The sequence below is a fragment of the Muscardinus avellanarius genome (assembly GCF_963383645.1).
Source record: "Muscardinus avellanarius genome assembly, chromosome: 3".
Lineage (NCBI taxonomy): Eukaryota > Metazoa > Chordata > Mammalia > Rodentia > Gliridae > Muscardinus > Muscardinus avellanarius.
In genome coordinates, this window is record NC_137788.1 from 117554352 (window position 1) to 117574780 (window position 20429).

The 20429-nt window shown below is 48.0% G+C and overlaps 1 protein-coding gene across 1 annotated transcript; it reads left to right on the forward strand.

Annotated features, from left to right (window-relative positions):
• Positions 1 to 1362: 1362 nt before the first annotated feature.
• VPS72 (vacuolar protein sorting 72 homolog) lies at positions 1363 to 16524 on the forward strand (the record flags this gene model as incomplete). Its single annotated transcript, XM_080690487.1, has 6 exons — positions 1363 to 1479; positions 9920 to 10072; positions 10251 to 10365; positions 11597 to 11773; positions 14247 to 14391; positions 16137 to 16524. The coding sequence occupies 6 exons, from the start codon at positions 1363 to 1365 to the stop codon at positions 16522 to 16524; spliced, it is 1095 nt and encodes a 364-aa protein (XP_080546613.1).
• Positions 16525 to 20429: the final 3905 nt, after the last annotated feature.

Genomic DNA, 20429 nt, shown 5'->3' on the forward strand with positions numbered 1-20429 from the left:
TCAGTACTGAAAAAAAAAAAGAATTTGTTAAACAGGTCAGGTGGTGCACATCTGTAATACCAGTACCTAGGAGGCTAAGAAGAGGATTGCAGGTTCAAGGCCAGCCTCAGCAACTTAGTGAGACTTAATTTATTATCTTTTATTTTCTTTTTTTCTCTTTCTTTCTTTTTTTTTTTTCCTTCTTTTTTAGGTATCAGGAATTGAACCCAGGGCATTCTACCTCCTAGATACACCGAAAGCCCTATTTTATTCTGTGTTTTGAAACAAGGTCTCACTAAATTGCAGAGGGTCTCACAAGTTGCTGAGGCTGGCCAAAAGCTTGAGATCCTCCAGTCTCAGCCTCCCAAGTACTGGGATTACAAACATGCACCACCATGTCTGGCACCTGTTTCAAAATAAAAAATAAAATAGGGGTGAGGATGTAGCTCAGAGGTAGAATGCCATGGGTTCAATCCCCAGTGCTACACAGACACAGACACAGACACAGACACAGAGAAATGAATTTGCAGGGGATGGGGGAGCCCCATGTTTGCAAATCCCAGTATTTGGGAGGATGAGACAGGAACATCAAAAGTTAGAGGCCAACCTCAGTAACTTGACAAAACCCTCAGCAACTTATTTACTTAAGGCCCAGCGTGGTGGCGCACGCTTGTAATCCCCGCACTTGAGAGGCAGAGAGGAGATAGGATCCTGCAGGTTCGAAGCCAGCCTTGCTGGCTTAAGAGACCCTGTTTCCAAATAAAATATAAAATGGATCTGGGAGTGTAGCCCGGAGGTAGAAGGGTTCCATCCCCAGTACCACCAAAAAAATAAAAATTATTTTTATGGTACTGGGGATGGAACCCAAGGGCATTTTACCTCCGACCTACATCCCCGGCCCTGTTTTTTTATTCTTTATTTTGAAACAGAGTCTCACTGAGTTGCGAAGGGCTTCACCAAGTAGCTAAAGCCTCAGCAATTTAATGAATCCCTGTTTCAAATTTTTGAAAAGGACTAGAAATGTAGCTCAGAGGTAGAACGCCCCTAGATTCAAACCCGAGAACCCCCCAAAAATGTATTTGTTGATTTCCAAATTCTAGATTTAAGGGAGTGGGGATCCTTGGCGTCATCGAGCGGATTCTTCAGCAAACCAGGTCTGAGGATGCTGCACGGAGGGCGGCCTGACGTCTCTGCTCCGGAGTGGGCGGGGCTGAAGAGTGGAACTGGCTTGGAGGCGGGGCCAGGCGCCGCTCGGCGCTCTGCTGCTGCTGCCTGAGGACGCCGGGGTCGTCGCCGGCGGCCGCCCGCAGGTGGCGGAGTCGAGCGCCGAGCGCCGAGCCGCGCGAGGGTTCCGCGGGTGGCGGCGCCGTCTCCCTGGGCGCCATGAGCTTGGCTGGGGGTCGGGCCCCCCGGAAGACCGCCGGGAATCGGCTTTCTGGGCTCCTGGAGGCAGAGGAGGAAGATGAGTTCTACCAGACGACTTATGGGGGTTTCACCGAGGCAAGAGCCGGGCCCAGGAAGAGGGAAGGGAAGAAGTGGAGGAGAGCCGCGGGGAGAATCCCGGGACAAAGAGCGAGGGCCGGGGAGTAGGGAGGCGCGGGGCCGGGGCCGGAGGGGAGCCCTGGCCCGGTCGCAGGGTCCGAGGTGCACTGAAGCTCCCGAAGGAGGGTAGCAGCCTGCACGGGGCCGTGGCCGCGCCTCCCCGCGCTCCTGGCCTGCCCCCGGGCGCTCGCTGGGCTGCAGAGGTGTGCCCCATCGTGCCCGGCTTCACCCAGTATCTTAATTGGCTACCAGCCCAGCCATTTTCCAGTTTGGGGAGCTATTTTTGGAGGAACCGCACCAAAAAGTGGAACGAAGACTTGAAAGCTCCTTTTCCAGCTTTTAAGTCTCAGCGTAAATGTTTTCTTAGATGAACCTTCCGTGCCTGTCCTTAAAAAGAAAAAAAAGAGTCCCCATTTATTTTCTTCATAGACCATATTTCCATTTGTAATTAAATTTGGCTTGTTTGCCCGGCGTGGTGGCACACGATTATAATCCCAGTACTTGAAAGGCCGAGATAGGAGGATCGCACAGGTTCGTAGCCAGCCGCAGCAGCTTAGTGAGGCTCTCAGCAACTTAGTGAGACCCTGTTTCGAAATAAAATATAAATTAGGTATGGGGTGTAGCCTATATAAAATAGGTGTGGGAGTGTAGCCCGGAGGTAGAATGTACCTGACGTCCATCCCCAGGACTACACACACACCACACACACACACACACACACACACACACACACACACACACACATTTACTTGCTTTTACTTTCCCATTGAGTGTAGTCTCTGCAGAGTTCTGCGTTTTACATCCAGTACCTCCATCAGTGTCTACATGGGATTGGCACTCGTTTTATGTACACTTTTTTTTCAGTATTGGGAATTGAACCCAGGGGCATTCTATCTCCGAGCTACATCCCCAGAACTGTTTTTTATTCTTTATTTTGAAACAAGATCTCACTTAAGTTATGGAGGGCCTCACTAAGTAGCTGAGGCTGGTCTTAAACCTGTGATCCTCCTATCTCAGCCTCCCAAGAACTGGAATTCCAAAAGAGGGTGAACACACCGGGCTCACTAGATTTTTTGTTTATTTATTTATTTGTTTTTTGCGGATCTGGGGTGGAACCCAGGGGCATTTGACCTCCGAGCTGTACCCCCTGCCCTATTTTTTATTCTTTATTTTGAAACAGAGTCTCACTAAATTGCGGAGGGCCACACTAAGTAGCTGAGGTTGTCTGCGAACCGCAATCCTCCAGTCTCAGCCTCCCGAATATTGTGATTACAAGCATACGCTACCACACCTAGTTCCTCACTAGATTTTTTGACTATCCATTTGTCAGATATGTGGAGCACCCAGAGCATGCCATAGCTGATAGGTTCGGAAAGGTTGTAGGGAAAGAGCATTTAAAAATACTGTCTTGAGAGCCAGGTGTGGTGGCACAAATTTGTAACACCAGCCTTTGGAAGGTTGAGACAAGAGAATCTCAGTTCATGGCCAGCCAAAGCTACTTAGGCCCTGTTTCAAAATAAAGAATAAAAAATAGGGCTGGAGGTATAGCTCGGCAGTAGAATGCTCCTGTGTTCCATCCCCAATACTGCAAAAAAAAAATCTGTCCTAGGAATGCTGGTGTTTGAGTTATAACAGAATTTGCCTAGCATGCTTAGACCCTAGGTTTCATCCCCAGTGCCAGGAAAAAATATATATATAATAAATTGTCCTGACCTCACATATTTCACACCCCAATGGAGAAACTGGCTAGGTTCATAGTCAAATAAAATGCCATGTGATGCTCGGCATGGTGGGGCACACCTGTAATCCTAGTAAAAATAAAGTAAGAAGTCGGGTGTGGTGATACACACTTGTAATCACAGCATTTGGGAGGCTGAGACAGGAGGATCCGGGTTCACGGACAGCCTCAGGTACTTAGTGAGGCCCTCTGCAACTTAGTGAGACCCTGTTTCAAAATAAAGAATAGAAAATAGGGCTGGGGCTGTAGCTCGGAGGTAGAATGCCCCTGGGTTCCATCCCCAATACCACCAAAAAAAAAAAAAAAAAAAAAAGCCCGGCGTGGTGGTGCATACTTGTAATCCCAGCATTTGGGAGGCTGAGACAGGAGGATCGTGGTTTGTTGACAGCCTAAGCTACTTAAGCCCTTTGCAACTCAGTGAGACTGTTTCAAATTAAAGAATAAGAAATAAGGCTGGAGGTATAACAAGGAGGTAGAATGTCCCTGAGTTTAATCCCCAGTAAGTAATGACCAAAACAAGAGGTGAGCTGGGCTTGGTGGTACATGTCTGTAACCCCAGTAGTTGGGAGGCTGAGATAGGAGGATGGAAGGTTTATGGCCAACTTGTGAAGCCCTCTGCAATTTAGTAAGATTTTATTTCAAAATAAAGAATAAGCCAGGCATGGTGGTGCATGTTTGTTATACCAGTACTTAGGAGGCTGAGATAGACCTCAGCTTCTTGGCCAGTCTCTGCAACTTAGTAAGACACTGTTTAAAAATAAAGAAGCCGGGCGTGGTGGCGCACGCTTGTAATCCCCGCACTTGGGAGGCGGAGACAGGAGGATCGCGCAGGTTCGAAGCCAGCCGCGCGCGCTGGCTTAGGAGACCCTGTTTCCAAATAAAAATATAAAAATAGGTCTGGGAGTGTAGCCCAGAGGTAGAAGGGCTTCCAGGAACCCCAGTACCACCAAAAATAAAAAAGAAAAAAAAATAAAAATTAAAGAAAAAAAAATAGGTCTGGGGGTATAGCTCAGAGGTAGAACACCCCTGGGTTCAATACCCAGTACCACAAAAATATGTTATTAATAAATAATAAAGAATAAAATCGAACTGGGGGTGGAGCCTAGAAGTACAATGCCCCTGGCTTCAATCATCAGTACCACGAAAGAAAGAAAGAAAGAAAGAAAGAAAGAAAGCCAGCCAGCCATGGTGGCACACATTTGTAGTCCCTGTACTTTGGAGTCAAACAAAGATCTCAGGTTCACAGTTAGCCTCAGCAACCTAGTGAGGCCCTCTGCAACTTAGGAAGACCCTATTTTAAAAAAAAAAAAAAAGGGCTGGGGGTATAGCTCCAATGTAGAATGCCCCTGGGTTCTATCCCCAGTACCACAAAACAAATAAGAAAGAAAATAAAATAGCCGGACGTGGTGGCGCACGCTTGTAATCCTAGTATTCGAGAGGCTGAGACAGGAGCATCACGATTTGCAGACAGCCTCAGCTATTTAATGAGGCCCTCTACCACTTAGTGAGACCCCGTTTCAAAGAATAAAAAATAGGATTGGGAGTGTAGCTTGGAGGTGGAATGCCCCTGGGTTCCGTCTCCAGACCTGCAAAAATAAAAAGAAAAGAAAATAGGGTTGGGGTGTGCCTTGAATGTGGAATGCCCCTAGTACACTCCCACGCACACAGAGGCGAGCATAGAGTGCTGTGGCAACATGTAGAGAAGTTTTGATTATTTTGTTGTTGTTTTTACTGTACTGGGGATAGAACCCAGGGGCATTCTAACACTGAGCTACACTCCAGGCCTATTTTTTAAAATAAGGTTTCCCTAAGTTGCAAAGAGCCTCACTAAGTAGTAGCTGAGGCTGTCCTTGAACTGGGATCCTCCAGTCTTAGCCTCCCAAATGCTGGAATTACAAGTGTGCACCACCACACCTGGCTGTGGAAAGTTTTTTTTTTTTTTTTTTTTTCTCTCTCTCTCTCTCATTACTAGGGATTGAACCCAGGGGCAGTGGGCCTTCAAGCTATACCCCCTGCCCTATTTTCCAGTTTGTTTGTTTATTTATTTGTTTTGTGGTACTGGGGGTGGAACCCAGGGGCTTTTCTACCTCCAGGCTATACTCCCAGCCTTATTTTATACTTCATTTGGAAACAGGGTCTCATTAAGTTGCTGAGAGCCTCACTAAGTAGCTGAGGCTGGCTTTGAACCTGTGTGATCTTTCTGTCTCAGCCTCCCACGTGCAGGGATTACAAGTGTATACCACTATGCCTGGCTAGTCTTTATTTATTTTATTTATTTGTTTGTTTATTTTTGTGGGTCTGGGGATGGAATCCAGGGGCATTTGACCTCCAAGCTACACGCCCTGCCCTATTTTATATTCTTTGTTTTGAAACCGGGTCTCACTGAATTGCAGAGGGCCTCACTAAGTAGCTGAGGCTATCTGTGAACCGCGATCCTCCGGTCTCAGCCTCCCGAATGCTGTCTTTTTATTTTTGAAACAGGGTTTCACTGAGTCATGAAGGGTTTCGCTAAGTAGCAGAGGCTGTCCGCGAGCCATGATCCTCATGTCTCAGCCTCCTGAATCTGGGATTACAAGCGTGCGCCACCACACCCAGCTGGAACGTTATTGATGAGAATAGACATCCCTGAGGCTGAGAGAGGAGGATCGCAGTTCGAGAACAGCCTTAGCTATTTAGGCCCTTTGCAACTCAGTGAGACCCTGTTTCAAAATAATGGAAAATAGGGCTGGAAGGCAGAATGCCCTGGATGCCATCCCCCGTACTGGGGGGAAAAAGGAGGGAACTGGAGGTGTAGCTCATAGGTAGACTGCCCCAGTACCGCAAAAAAAAAAAAAAAAAAAAACGAAAGAAAAGAAAATAAGAGTCCATGGGATTCTTGGTGACTGACTGGGAGTCAGTCATCAGTTACACAGCCCTAATCAACTAGTTTAAAATAGAACTTTCTCCTCCCTCCTGCAAGGACCATTTTCCTATTCCTGTCATTTTACGAGTCGTTATTTAATATGTACCCTTTGTGCTTCCAAAAAGGATTTAAGGAGGCTTACTATATAAGCAAAAAGTAGGAACAGTAAAAATAGAGACAGACCTGAGGTAATTGTACCAGGATCCTATGCTAAAATGGTAATTGATATTAAATTTAGCTGTAAGTTTCCTGGCAGCCAAACTCTTAATTTCTTTTTTTAGTAAGAAAGAAGCATACAAGTACTTCAAGAAAGAACCTTACTCAGCATTAAATCCTAGGGAGAATTTATCATCATATGTGTGTGCGTGCGTGTGTGTGTGTGTGTGTGTGTGTGTGTGTGTTGTGTAACAGGTGCTTAGGAGATGATTTGAAAACATTAATTAGTCATGTCTATTAATGACTCGAGATAAATACCAAAGGAATGGTAGTAAATCCATAATCTAGTGACAGCGTTTCTAATGGGAAGTTGATCTACTGCCCTCTGGTGATACAGCTTAATACCAGGTTAGAGCCGAGGGGATTAATGTGTTCCCAGGCTTTCACAAACATCAGTGGGGAGGAAGTGATGGTCCCACTGCAGGACTGAACTCTGGCTGCCACAGAGGGCCGGCCATCTGTGCTGCTTGCTTTGGCAGCCTGTGTACCAAGATTAGACCCTTAGCCTGTATCATGGCTTAGAGAGAGTGCCACATGTTTGAGGTGCTAGCCAGCCCATTTGACTCCTCTTCCCCCAAGCGATTTTTCCCCCTTCCTTTCCAGAATGGCTGCCATTCCGGAAAATGTGTCACCCCAGGTCTTGATTGTACTTCGTGTCCTCCATCTACTCCAGCCCATTTACTGACCGTCAGAGCTTTCTGGAACACCCCTTGTACATACCCCCAAATGTTCAATGGCTTGCCATTTGCCATAGTAGTACTCAAATATCTTTGTGTACCAACACACCTTGGAGAGACACATACTTCTCTCGGTCATTTTAGTTTACCTCAACAATGATTGTCAATGCTGGTAAGGAGAAGGAGATTGAGAATTGCTGGACTGCAGGTTGCAATCATAAGCTTATTAGTTTGATACTTAGGTTTCTCTACAGACTGAACACAATGCTTATTTGAAATTGGACAATCCTTGAGCTGGTTTTAGTGGCGCACGCTTGTAATCCTGGCATTTGGGAGGCTGAGACAGGAGGATCGCAGTTTGCGTCCAGCCTCAGCTACCTAGTGAACCCCTTTGCAACTCAGTGAAACCCTGTTTCAAAATAAAGAATAAAAAATTGGGGTGGGGGTGTAGCTTGGAGCTAGAATGCCCCTGGGTTCCATCCCCAGTACCACACACACACACAAAAAAAGAGAAATTGTACAGCCTCCAGGGCAGTCAGTGTTGGAAGGAGGTTGTGCTGGAGCTGAGGCAGCCAGCTAAGAATGCTTCTTGCCAGAGATAAACCTGCTTTGCTTGGGTTTTTTTAACATGTTGTGTACGTTTCTGCTTCTGAATCTTTGTTCCTGCTTTTTCTGCTTGCGATTCTGTTTTCCCTCTTGGCTATCTAAACACTACCAGTATTAGCTGGGTATGGTGGCACACACCTGCAGTCCCAGTACTTGGGAGGATGTGACTGGAGGATCACAGGTTCGAGGCCAGTGTTGGCATTTTAGCAAGACTAATTCAAAGATAAGTGAAAAGGGCTGGGTGTAGCTCAGAGTTAGAATGGCACTAAATTCAACCCTCAGTATCAAGTAAGTGAATAAATACTACTAGTGTTTTAAACCATTGTGTAAGTCCTCTTCATCCTTTAGAGACTAAATCAGGATTCAGCACACTAACCTATGGCCTAAATCTGGCCCATTGCCTATTATAATCTGGCCCTTTACAGAAAAAGTGTCCAACCTCTGGTCTAAAGGATTAAAGTGTAAAGTTTAGACCTGGACCACAGGCTCTTCTGATCTCTAATTTTGTGTGTGTGTGTGTGTGGTACTGGGGTTCATGGAAGCCCTTCTGCCTATGGGCTACACTCTCAGACCTATTTTATACTTTTTTATTTTTGGAAACAGGGTCTCTTAAGCCAGCGTGTCTGGATTCGAACCTGCGCGATCCTCCTGTCTCCGCCTCCCAAGCGCGGGGATTATAAGCGTGCGCCATCACGCCCGGCTAATTCTTTTTTTTTTTAACAGGTCTGGGGATGGAATCCAGGGACATTCGACCTCTGAGCTACACCCCCTGCCCTATTTTTTATTCTTTTATTTTTTGGTGGGGGGTCTGGGGATGGAACCCAAGGGCATTCGACCTCCAAGCTATACCCCCTGCCCTATTTTGTGTTTTTTATTTTGAAACCGGGTCTCACTAAGTTGCAGAGGGCCTCACTAAGTAGCTGAAGCTGTTGGCGTACCACGATCCTCCAGTCTCAGCCTCCTGAATGCTGAGACTACAAGCATGCGCCCCCGCGCCTAGCTGAAAATGTTATTGTCTTTCAGTACTTTATATGATGCCTTGTATTAAAACATCTTTTTTTAGCTGGGGGTGGTGGCTCACGCTTGTAATCCCAGTATTTGGGAGGCTGAGACAGGAGGATCAGACGTTCACAGCCAGCCTCAGCAACTTGTGAGGCCCTCCGCAACTTAACGAGTCTGTTTCAAAATGAAGAATAAAGCCAGGCGTGGTGGCACACGCTTGTAATCCCTGCGCTTGGGAGGCTGAGACAGGAGGATCGCACGGGTTCAAAGCCAGCCTCAGCTACTTAGTGAGGCTCTCAGCAAATTAGTGAGACTCTGTTTCCAAATAAAATATAAAATAGGTCTGGAAGGATAGACCAGAGGTAGAAAGCCTCTGGGTTCACCTCCAGTACCACAAAAAAAAAAAAAAAAGCAAAGAAAACAAAGAAGAAAAATAGGGTTGGGATGTAGCTCAGATTTAATACCCTTGGGTTCAATCCCCAGCATAGCCAAAAAAATAAAATAAAAAATCTTTTTGCCAAACATGGTGGTACACACCTGTAATCCCACTACTTGGGAGGCTGAGATAGAAGAATCAGAGGTTTGAGGTCAGCCCTCAGCAATTTAGCAAGACCCAGTCTCATAACAACAAAAACTCCAGGCATGGTAGTGCTCGTTTGTAATCCCAGTACTTGGGAGGCTGATACAGGAGGATCACAGGTTCAAAGCCAGCCTCAGCTACTTAGGCTCTCAGCAACTTAGTGAGACCCTGTCTGGGAGTGTAGCTTGAAGGTAGAAAGGCTCTGGGTTCTATCCCCAGCACCACAAAGAACAAGTAAATAAAAATAAAAAGTAAATGAATAAGGTTGGCATATAGATTAAAGGATTCCATCTTCAGTACCGCATGAGTGGGGGGAAAAATAAAAAGGCTGGGTATAGCTCAGAGATGGAATGTCTGTGGGTTCAGTCCCATACCGAAAAGGAAGTCCTTTTACGGTGATGTGTCACTGTTCTGTGAGCCTCCTGAGGGCAGAGCCCAAAGCCTGTCATTTTGTTCCACAGTAGTTTACAAAGATGCTTCAGGTAATACTGTCCAGTGAGATTGAAAGAGGGTGCTGCTGGACCAAGGGCATCACTTAGGAACACTCTGCCTGGGGAGACTGAAGGGCTAAGTGGGGAAGACGAGCAGGCAGCCTCCTCAGGCGTGAGGCAGCACTGTTCCTCCCGAGGGAGTATTAATAACTCCGTTGCCAACCAGCTTTCCTTCTGTGGCCTCAGGAGTCTGGGGATGATGAGTACCAAGGAGACCAGTCCGACACAGAGGACGAGGTGGACTCTGACTTTGACATCGATGAAGGGGATGAGCCGTCCAGTGATGGCGAGGCGGAAGAGCCGCGAAGGAAGCGCCGGGTAGTCACCAAAGCCTACAAGGTAGAGGGGAAGCCTGGTGTCCTTGGCCTTTCTTAATGCCTGCTCTTCCCTTCCGTAGGTCCCAGTTCTCCCTTCACCAGTCCCATTTCCTACGATGCTAGGTTTCTCTTTTAAGATCCTCGTCTTTCTCCTTATCTCTTCTGTTCTCTGGTGTCTGATTATCCTAATCTGTTCCCAGGAGCCTCTAAAGAGCTTGAGGCCTCGCAAGGTCAGTGCGCCCACTGGCAGCTCTCAGAAGGCCCGAGAAGAGAAGGCAGCACTGCCTCTGGAGCTGCAGGATGACGGCGCTGACGGTGAGTGGGGAAGTGGGGCATCTGACAGCACTGCCAGGCGCTGCCACACTTCAGTGACAAGTTTACTGGAGTCGGTGATTGTACTGTTATGAAGGGAAATCCTCGTTCTGAGGAGAGACGCAGTGAACTATTTAAGAGCAAAGGCCGGCCTTGCCAGGCGTGGTTGCACACGCTTGTAATCCCAGCACTTGGGAGGCTGAGACAGGAGGATTGCAGATTCGAAGCCTGCCTCATCTACTTAGTGAGGCCCTCTGCAACTTAGTGAGACCCTGTTTCAAAATAAAGAATAAGCCGGGCATGGTGGCGCATGCTTGTAATCACCGCGCTTGGGAGGCTGAGACAGGAGTATTGTGCAGGTTCGAAGCCAGCCTCAGCTGGCTTAAGAGACCCTGTTTCCAAATAAAATATAAAATAGGTCTGAGAGTGTAGCCTGGAGGTAGAAGGCCCCTGGGTTCCATCCCCAGAACTACAATATATATATATATATATATATATATATACTACAATATATATATACATACACACACACACACACACACACACACATATATATGGTAATGATGTGTGCAACTTAATTCTCAGATCAGTCAGGAGAAAACAACACAGAATAAAATGAGGCCAATATTAATGGTAGATGATCTGAGTATAGGATACATGGTAGTGTTTGTACTGTTCTTACAACTGCTCTGTAAGCTTGAAATTATTTCCAAATGAAAAATAAAGTCAGCCAGGCGTGGTAGTGCACGTTTATAATCCCAGCATTTGGGAGGCTGAGACCGGAGGATCGTGGTTTGTGGACAGCCTCAGCTACTTAGTGAGGCCCTTTGCAACTTGGTGAGACCCTGTTTCAAAATAAAGAATAACAAAAAAAAAAAAAAATAGGGCAGGGGGTGTATCTCAGAGGTCAAATACCCCCTGAGTTCCATCCCCAAACCCGCAAAAAAAAAATAAAGTTAGCCGGGTGTGGTGGCGCACGTTTATAATCCCAGCATTTGGGAGGGTGAGACAGGAGGATCATGGTTCAAAGACAGCCTCAGCTACTTAGTGAGGCCATCCACAATTTAATGAGACCTTGTTTCAAAATAAAGAATAAAATATAGGGCAGGGGGTGTAGCTCGGAGGTCAAATGCCATTGGGTTCTATCCCCAGACCCACAAAAAAATAAATAAAGTCAATAAATGCAAGGTACACATGAATTGAAACATTTCTTCCCATCTGACTCTTCTTCCAGGTCGGAAGTCCATGCGGCAGTCTACAGCTGAGCACACGCGACAAACGTTTCTTCGGGTGCAGGAGAGGCAGGGCCAGTCCCGGCGGAGAAAGGGGCCCCACTGTGAGAGGCCGCTGACCCAGGAGGAGCTGCTCAGGGAGGCCAAGGTCACGGAGGAGCTCAACCTGCGCTCGCTGGGTCAGTCTAGGTGGGGGAAGAGTGGGTAGAGGTGCCGAGAGCCGTGAGAAAAGCCTTGAGACCCAGAGGACCAGAGAACTGGAGAGACGGAGTCATGAGCACGGAAGCGGAGAGAGGAGTGAGGAGAGTGGCAGTCAGGAGCAGGGGTAGGCAGGTCGGAGGGCTCTGAAGAGTGAGCTCTGTCTGGGTGCTTTGGTGTGAAGCTGGCATGGTACAGGACCGAATTCCAAGCCCAGTTCTAGGGGCCGGCGGCGGAGGTGAGCGGCAGAGCGCGCGCCTGTGGTGCTGGAGGCATGGGCCTTGCTCGCCAGCACCGTGACAAAAAGAAACAAGACTAGGTCTAGTTTTTTTGTTTGTTTTGTTTTTGTGGTCCTGGAGGTGGAACCCAGGGGCTTTCTACCTCTGGGCTATACTCCCAGACCTATTTTATGCTTTATTTGGAAACAGGGTCTCACTAAGTTGCTGAGAGCCTCACTAAGTAGCTGAGGCTGGCGTCAAACCTGTGCGATCCTCCTGTCTCAGCCTCCCAAGCGCGGGGATTACAAGCGTGCGCCATCATACCTGCCTATATTTTCAACTTGTATTTATTTGTTTATTTTATTTATTTATTTATTTTTTTTTTTTTTGGTGGTACTGGGGTTCCTGAAAGCCCTTCTCCGGGCTACACTCCCAGCCCTATTTTATATTTTTATTTGGAAACAGGGTCTCTTAAGCCAGCGAGGCTGGCTTTAAACCTGTGCGGTCCTCCTGTCTCCGCCTCCCAAGTGTGGGAATTACAAGCATGCACCACCACGCCCAGCTTATTATTTATTTATTTAGATACTGGGGATTAGAACAGTAGCATTCTACCTCTGAGCTAAACCCCTAGCCCTTTTTTTTTTTTTTTTTTTTTTTTTTTGGTGCTGATGATTGAACCCAGGGTCATTCTTCCTCTGAGGTATACCCTCAACCCTATTTTTTATTCTTTAGTTTGAAGCAGGGTTTCACTAAGCTGAGGAGGGCCTCACTAAGTAGCTGAGGCTGGCCATGAACCTTTGATCCTCCTGCTCTCAGCCTCCCAAGTACTGGAATTACAAGTGTGTACCACCATGCGTACCTCTTCTTCTTTAGTTTGAAACAGGGTCTCATCAGGTTACTGAGAGTCTAAGTTCTGAGGCTGGCTGTGAGCCTGTGATTCTCCTGTCTCAGCCTCCCAAATCTAGGGATTACAGGCATACGCCATTATGCCCAGCCCAACTTCATTAAATATTTCTTTTTTTTCTTTTTTTTTTTTCTTTTTTTGGTGGTGCTGGGGATGGAACCCTTCTACTCTGGGCTATACTCCCAGACCTATTTTATATTTTTTATTTGGAAACAGGGTCTCTTAAGCCAGCTGAGGCTGGCTTCAAACCTGCGCGATCCTCCTGTCTCCGTCTCCTGAGCCTGGGGATTACAAGCGTGCGCCACCACGCCCGGCTAAGGATGCGAATTTCTTTACCTTTTAAAGAGGGGCCAGAATCCGGGCACGCTTGTAATCCCCACGCTTGGGAGGTGGAGACAGGAGGACCACGCAGGTTCGAAGCCAGCCTCAGCTGGCTTAAGAGACCCTGTTTCCAAATAAAAATATAAAATAGGTCTGGTAGATTCCCAGCACTGGGCACATACATACATGAACAGCCGGGTGTTCTGGCACACACTTGTAATCCCAGTACTTGGGAGGCTGAAACAGGAGGATTGCAGATTTGAGGTCAGCCTGAGCAACTTGGTGAGGCCCTCTACAATTTAGAGAGACCCTCTTTAAAAATGTTTTAAAATCTGGGCATGGTAGCACACTCTTGTAATCCCAGTACTTGGGAGGCTGAGAGAGAAGGATCCTGGAGGGAGAAGGGTTTCCAGGAACCCCAGTACCACAAAAAAAAAAAATAAATAAAATAAGTTTGGGTATGTAGCCCAGAGGTAGAAAGCCCCTGGGTTCTATCCCCAGTACCAAAAAAAAAAAAAAAAAAAAAGGATAAAAAATAGGACTGGGGGTATAGCTCAAAGGTAAAATGGCCCTGAATTCAATGTCTAGTACCAAAGGAAAATAAATAAATAAGGCTGGGAGTGTAGCTCAGAGGTAGAATGCCCCTGGGTTTTACCCCCAGTACTGGAAAAAAAAGGCGGGGGAGCAGAGCCGGGCATGGTGGCACAGGCCTGTAATCCTAGTACTTGGGAGGCTTAGACAGAAGGGTCGCAGGTTCACAGCCAGCCCAGGGCTCCTTAGTGAGACCGTACTTGAAAATACAGTAAGGCTGGGTGTCGCTCGGAGGTAGAACATCCTTGGGTTCAGCCTCCAGTTACAGAAAAAAAGAAAGAAGAGGGGTGCGCAGAAGACTCATGCCATGGGAGGTGCCGGAGCAGCTGAGGGGCTTCCACAAGTGACATTCAGCCATCGTGGGAGAGAACAGCCATGGGGAGGGAGAAGCTGACCATCCTTTTCTCTCTTGGACTGAAGAGACGTATGAGCGGCTGGAGGCGGACAAGAAGAAGCAGGTCCACAAGAAGCGGAAGTGCCCCGGGCCCATCATCACCTACCACTCGCTGACCGTGCCCCTTGTTGGGGAGCTGGGCCCCAAGGAAGAGAACGTGGACGTGGAAGGGTGAGTGCTCGGCCCAGCTCTGCCATTCTCCTCGGCTGCCTGCCTTCAGGTCCTGCCTCCTGCAGCGCCTCACTTGCTTCTCTTTTATGTTTTTATTTTATTTATTTATTTATTTATTTATTTATTTATTTATTTATTTTTGCGGGTCTGGGGATGGAACCAAGGGGCATTCAACCTCTGAGCCACACCTTGCCCTGCTTTTTTTTATTCTTTATTTTGAAACAGGGTCTCACTGAGTTGCAGAGGGCGTCACTAAGTAGCTGAGGCTGTCTGCGAACCGCAATCCTCCTGTCTCAGCCTCCCAAATGCTGGGATTACAAATGTGCACCACCATGCCCAGCTTATGTTTTTATTTTATTTGTGTTAATGAAGATTGAGCCTGGAGGCCTTCTACTTCCAAAAGCAATACCTCCAGTCATATTTTACTTTTTTATACCCTTCATCATATTTAATTTAATTTATTTATTTAATTTATTTTTTTGTGGTACTGGGGATAAACTCCAGCGGCCTTCTATCTCCAGGCTACACCATACATATATATTTTTTTTTCTTTTTTTTTTTTCTTTTTTTTTTTTTTTTTCAGTACTGGGGATGGTACCCAGCGACATTCTACCTCCAAGTTATACCTCCAGCCCTATTTTTTTTTTGGTGGTACTGGGGGTGGAACCCAGAGGCTTTCTACCTCCAGGCTATACTCCCAGACCTTTTTTTTTTTTTGGAAACAGGGTCTCACTAAGTTGCCGAGAGCCTCACTAAGTAGCTACTTAGTGAGCTACTAAGGCTGGCTTCGAACCCATGCAATCCTCCTGTCTCAGCTTCCCAAGTGCGGGGATTACAAGCGTGAGCCACCATGCCCAGCTCAGCCCTATTTTTTTAATTCTTCTTTTTGAAACAGGGTTTCACTGAGTTGCAAAAGGCCTCACTAAGTAGCTGAGGCTATATGTGAACTGTGATCCTCCTGTCTCAGCCTCCCAAATGCTGGGATTATAAGCGTGCGCCACCACACCTGGCACCTGTATTTTATCTTTTTTTTTTTTTTTTTTTTTTTTTTTGGTGGTACTGGGGTTCCTGGAAGCCCTTCTACCTCTGGGCTACACTCCCAGACCTATTTTAACATTTTTATTTTGAAACGGTCTCCTAAGCCAGCGCGCGCGGCTGGCTTCGAACCTGCGCGATCCTCCTGTTTCTGCCTCCCAAGTGCGGGGATTACAAGTGTGCGCCACCACGCCCGGCTGTATTTTATCTTTTAATTAATTTATTTTTGTGGCACTGGGGATTGAACCCAGGGCCATTCTACTTTTGAGTTGTGCTCCCAGCCCTATTTTTTATTCTTTATTTTTTGAAACAAAGTCTCACCAAGTTGCCAAAGACCTCACTAAATAGCTAGGGCTGGCCATGAACCTGCAACCCTCCTGTCTCAGCCTCCCAAGTACTGGGATTACAAGCGTGTGCCACCATGCCCGATTTCTATTTATTTTTCAGTTTGAAACAGGACCTCACTAAGTAGCTGAGGCTGGCTTCAAGCCTGGGGTCCTCCTGTCTCAGCCTCCCAAGCACTGGGCTTGCAGGCCTGACCACCAGCCTGGCCTGGTTTTCCTGCTAGCTCCACCTTTCCATCCACCGAGACTGCTAGGTTCTGTCAGGAAGCTCTCAGCCTGCCTTCTTTTCCCCTTCCTCTCGGGTTTCGCTCCCTCTGTACCTGTGGTCGCCCCTCACGTGTGGTTTTCTCTGCCTCCGGCCCCCAGGCTCGATCCCGCGCCCTCGGCCTCGGCGCTGGCTCCCCACGCGGCGGCGGGGCCCGTCGTCTGCCCCGCGCGCTGCTCCCGCACCTTCATCACGTTCAGCGACGACGCCACGTTTGAGGAGTGGTTCCCCCAGGGGCGGCCCCCGAAGGTCCCGGTTCGGGAGGTCTGCCCAGTGACCCACCGCCCGGCCCTGTACCGCGACCCTGTGACAGACATCCCCTACGCCACGGCCCGGGCCTTCAAGATCATTCGCGAGGCCTACAAGAAGTACATCACTGCGCACGGACTGCCGCCCGCCGCCTCGGCGCTGGGCCCCGGGCCGCCGCCCCCCGAGCCCCTGGCCGGCCCCGGGCCCCGAGCGCTGCGCCAGAAGATCGTCATCAAGTGAGGGGGCCAGCCGGCGAGGCCCCTGCCCTCCCGCCCTGCTCCCCTGGGTTGCCTCCCATCTGTGCCCAGCCCTCCTCTGTATTTCTTTCTCCTCGGATTTCCCTCAGATTCCTACTGGTTTTGTTTTTTAATCTAATAAAATGGACGGATCCTTTTTGTCTGGTTTCTAATCTAGGATTGGGAGCAGGAGGCATTTGTTTGGTAGCATGTGTTATGACCTTGATCTTTGTTTATTTGGCGGCATTGGTGATGGAGCCCAAGGATGCTCTACGCTGAGCTGTATCTTCAGCCCTTTTTTTGTGTGTGGTGCTAGGGATGAAACTAAGGGCCATTCTACCTCCAAGATACACCCTCAGCCCTAGTTTTTACTTTTTAATTTGAAACAGGGACTCACTGAGTTGCAAAGGGCCTCACTAAGTAGTTGAGGCTGTCTGTGAACCATGATCTTCCTGTCTCAGCCTTCCAAGCGCAGGGATTACAAGCGTGCGCCACCACACCCGTCTTATTCTTTATTTTGAAACAGGGTCTCACTGAGTTGCAGAGGGCCTCACTAAGTAGTTGAGGCTGTCTACAAACCACGATCCTCCTGTCTCAGCCTCCTGAATGCTGGGATTACAAATATGTGCCACCACACCTGGCTAATTCTTTTTATTTTGAAACAGGGTCCCACTGAGTTGCAAAGGGCCTCATTAAGTAGCTAAGGCTGTCTGCAAACCCTCCCAAATGCTGGGATTACATGTCTGGCTCCAATTTTATTTTTATGTATTCATTTATGTTATTTATTTATTTATTTATTTATTTTTTTTGCGGTACTGAGGATGGAACCCAGGGGCATTCTACCTCTGAGCAACAACCCAGCATTCGGAAGGCTGAGACTCGTGGTTCGTGGACAGCCTCAGCTACTTAGGCTCTCCACAACTTAGTGAGACCCTGTTTAAAATTAAACAATAAAAAATAGGGTAGGGGGTGTAGCTCGGAGGTTGAATGCCCCTGGGTTCTATTCTCAGACCCAAAAAAGAAAAAAAAAAAAAGTTAGAAATCAAGCTGGGCTTGGTGGCACACATTTGTAATCCCAGCATATGGGAGGCAGGAGGATCGCGGTTCATGAACAGCCTCAGCTACTTATGCCCTTTGTAACCGAGTGAGACCCTGTTTCAAAATAAAGAATTAAAAAATTGGGCTGGACGCTGGGCGTGGTGGCGCACGCTTGTAATCCCTGCGCTTGGGAGGCAGAGACAGGAAGATCACGCAGGTTCAAAGCCAGCTTCTCTGGTTTAGGAGACCCTGTTTCCAAATAAAAATATATTTTAAAAAATAGGTGTCTGGGAGTGTAGCCCAGAGGTAGAAGGGTTTCCAGGAACCCCAGTACCACCAAAAAATAAAAATAAAAAATAGGGCTGGGGTGTAGCTTAAGGTAAAACACCCCCTGGATTCCATCCCCAGTACCCCCCCATAAAAAATCAGCCAGGCATAGTAGATTACACATATTTTGTTTTTTCCCAGTACTGGAGATTGAACCCAGGGGTATTTTACCTCCGACCTACACCCCTAGTCCTATTTTTTTATTCTTTTTTTTGAAACAGGGTCTTGCTAAATTGTGGAGGCCTCATTAAGTAGCTGAGGCTGTCTGCAAACCTGCAATCCTCCTCTCTCAGCCTTCCAAGTACTGGGATTACAAGCATGTACCCACCTTCCCCGGCTAGTTTTATATTTTGAAACAGACTCCCTAGGTTGGTAAGGCTGGACCTGGACCTGTGATCCTCTGGTCTTCGCCTGCTAAATCCTGAGATTACAAGTGCGCGCCGCCATGCCAGCAGCTTGTTCTTTTTTAATTGTATTCACTCCTCCAACTAGACTATCAACACCTTAGATGTCAAAGCAAAATCCTTGACTTTTTTTTTTTTTTTTTTTTTTTTTTTACAGTACTGGGGATGGACCCAGGGGTATTTGATCTCCGAGCTACACGCCCTGCCCTATTTTTTATTCTTTATTTTGAAACCGGATCTTACTGAGTTTTAAGGGGCCTCATTAAATAGCTGAGGCTGGCCTCAAACCGCGATCCTCCGGTCTCAGCTTCCCAAATGCTGGAAATACAAGCGTATGCCACCACGCCAGGCGCTTATTTTTTATTCTTTATTTGAAACAGGATCTCACTGAGTTGCAAAGGGTCTCGCTAAGTAGCTGAGGCTGGCTGCAAACCACGATCCTCCTGTCTCAGCCTCCCGAATGCTGGGATCACAAGCGTACGCCACCGCGCCCGGGTGTATTGCACCTTCTTTTCGCCCCTCTGAATAGAGCAGGCTCCCAGGAAGAGGGAACTGATGGTTGTCTTGAACTGGTTCCTTGTGTTGAGGAGCAGGTGTCATGACGGCTAGTGGCCACTAGAGGCTCCCAGGGCCGGGAGGGTATGGGGGCTGTGTATATGTGATCTCCCACTACCCCCCACCTGGCCAGAGCTAAAATAATAAAATGCTGAGCTCACTGTTCCCCCACCCTCTCCCCGGGCACTGGGCTCCTCCTGCCGCGGTCGGCGCCCCAGTGGCCCCAGTAGAAGAGACCTTTCGGCCGAGGGGAGGTGAGGAGGTGGCCCCAGGAATGGTGGGTAGGTGGGAAGCTGGGGGCTTATGGACCAGAGCCTGGCGGAGCCGGGCAGTGCCATAGACAGTACCTCCGCCTCCGTCACTGGTGTGTGCTTCTGCCGCTGCCCGTCCCGTGTACTGTTGTCAATGTGTCACCCTGTTCGTTTCTGGATCTTCGGTATCATGGGCTGTATAGGTGTAGCTTGTGTGTGTTTTCCACATTATAAAAGACTGCGCGAGTGTAACCTTCCCGCTGTGTGTTTTTAGGGAAACTTTATTCCATTTAGAAGGCCTTCCTGACCCACTGGTCCGTGTCACCTTCCTGGTGACAGTTTATGGGGACTCAGTCCCTTCTCCTGAAGCCACGCTGCCCTTCCCCCGAACTGCAAGTCCCCCAGCTTCTCCGTGCCCTTGCTTTCCCTAAGAATTCAGAATTATAGCAAAGAGAGAAAAGGGAAAAAAATGTGTGTGTGTGTGTGTGTGTGTGTGTGTGTGTGTGTGTGTTACTGGGGATGGAACCCAGGGGCATTGTACCTCCGAGCTACACCCCCAGCCCTATTTTTTTAGTCTTTTTATTTTGAAACAGGGTCTCACTGAGTTGCAAAGGGCCTCACTAAGTAGCTGAGGCTGTCGCAAACTGCAATCCTCCTGTCTCAGCCTCCCGAAAGCTGGGATCACAAGCGTGTGCCACCACACTCGGCTAAAAGAAGGAAATCTTGACCCTTGCCCCCATGATAAAAGAGAAAAGGAAAGTGCGGCAGGAGTCCCCTGCCCTACCAATCTTCCTCGCTTTTTAAAGACAGTTTAGAAAGACAGGCTGGATTATGGGGAAGAAAAGAAGAGTTTCCCTGAAGCTCTCTGCCACCCCCTCCCACCTTTCAATAGGAGCTGGGCATGGGGCCAGCCATGTTGGCCCAGCTTCCAGCAGCTGCGCCAGGGCCAGAGGCGCGGACGGGCGAGGTTAGCAGGGAGGGTGCTGCCAGGACTTCTCCGTCATACAGTGAGAGGACAAACCCAGTCTGGATCCTGGGATCCCCATCCAGAGTGGCTGGAAGCTGGGGGACCGGGAAGGAGACAGCAGCTCTAAACCACCTAACCTCCCTTCTCATCCCCTAGCAGTCCTAGGTTTCTAGCCTGCCAGGTATGTGGTTCAGCATCCGTCCCCTGGCTGGTCTCTGAATCCCTACTGTGTCTATGTCCTGAGACAGAGAACCTGAGATCCTCCTGATTCAGCCTCCCAACTATTACAAATGTGCGCTACCACACCCGGCTTTTTGTTTGTTTGTTTATTTACTTATTTATTTATTTATTTATTTATGTGTGTGGT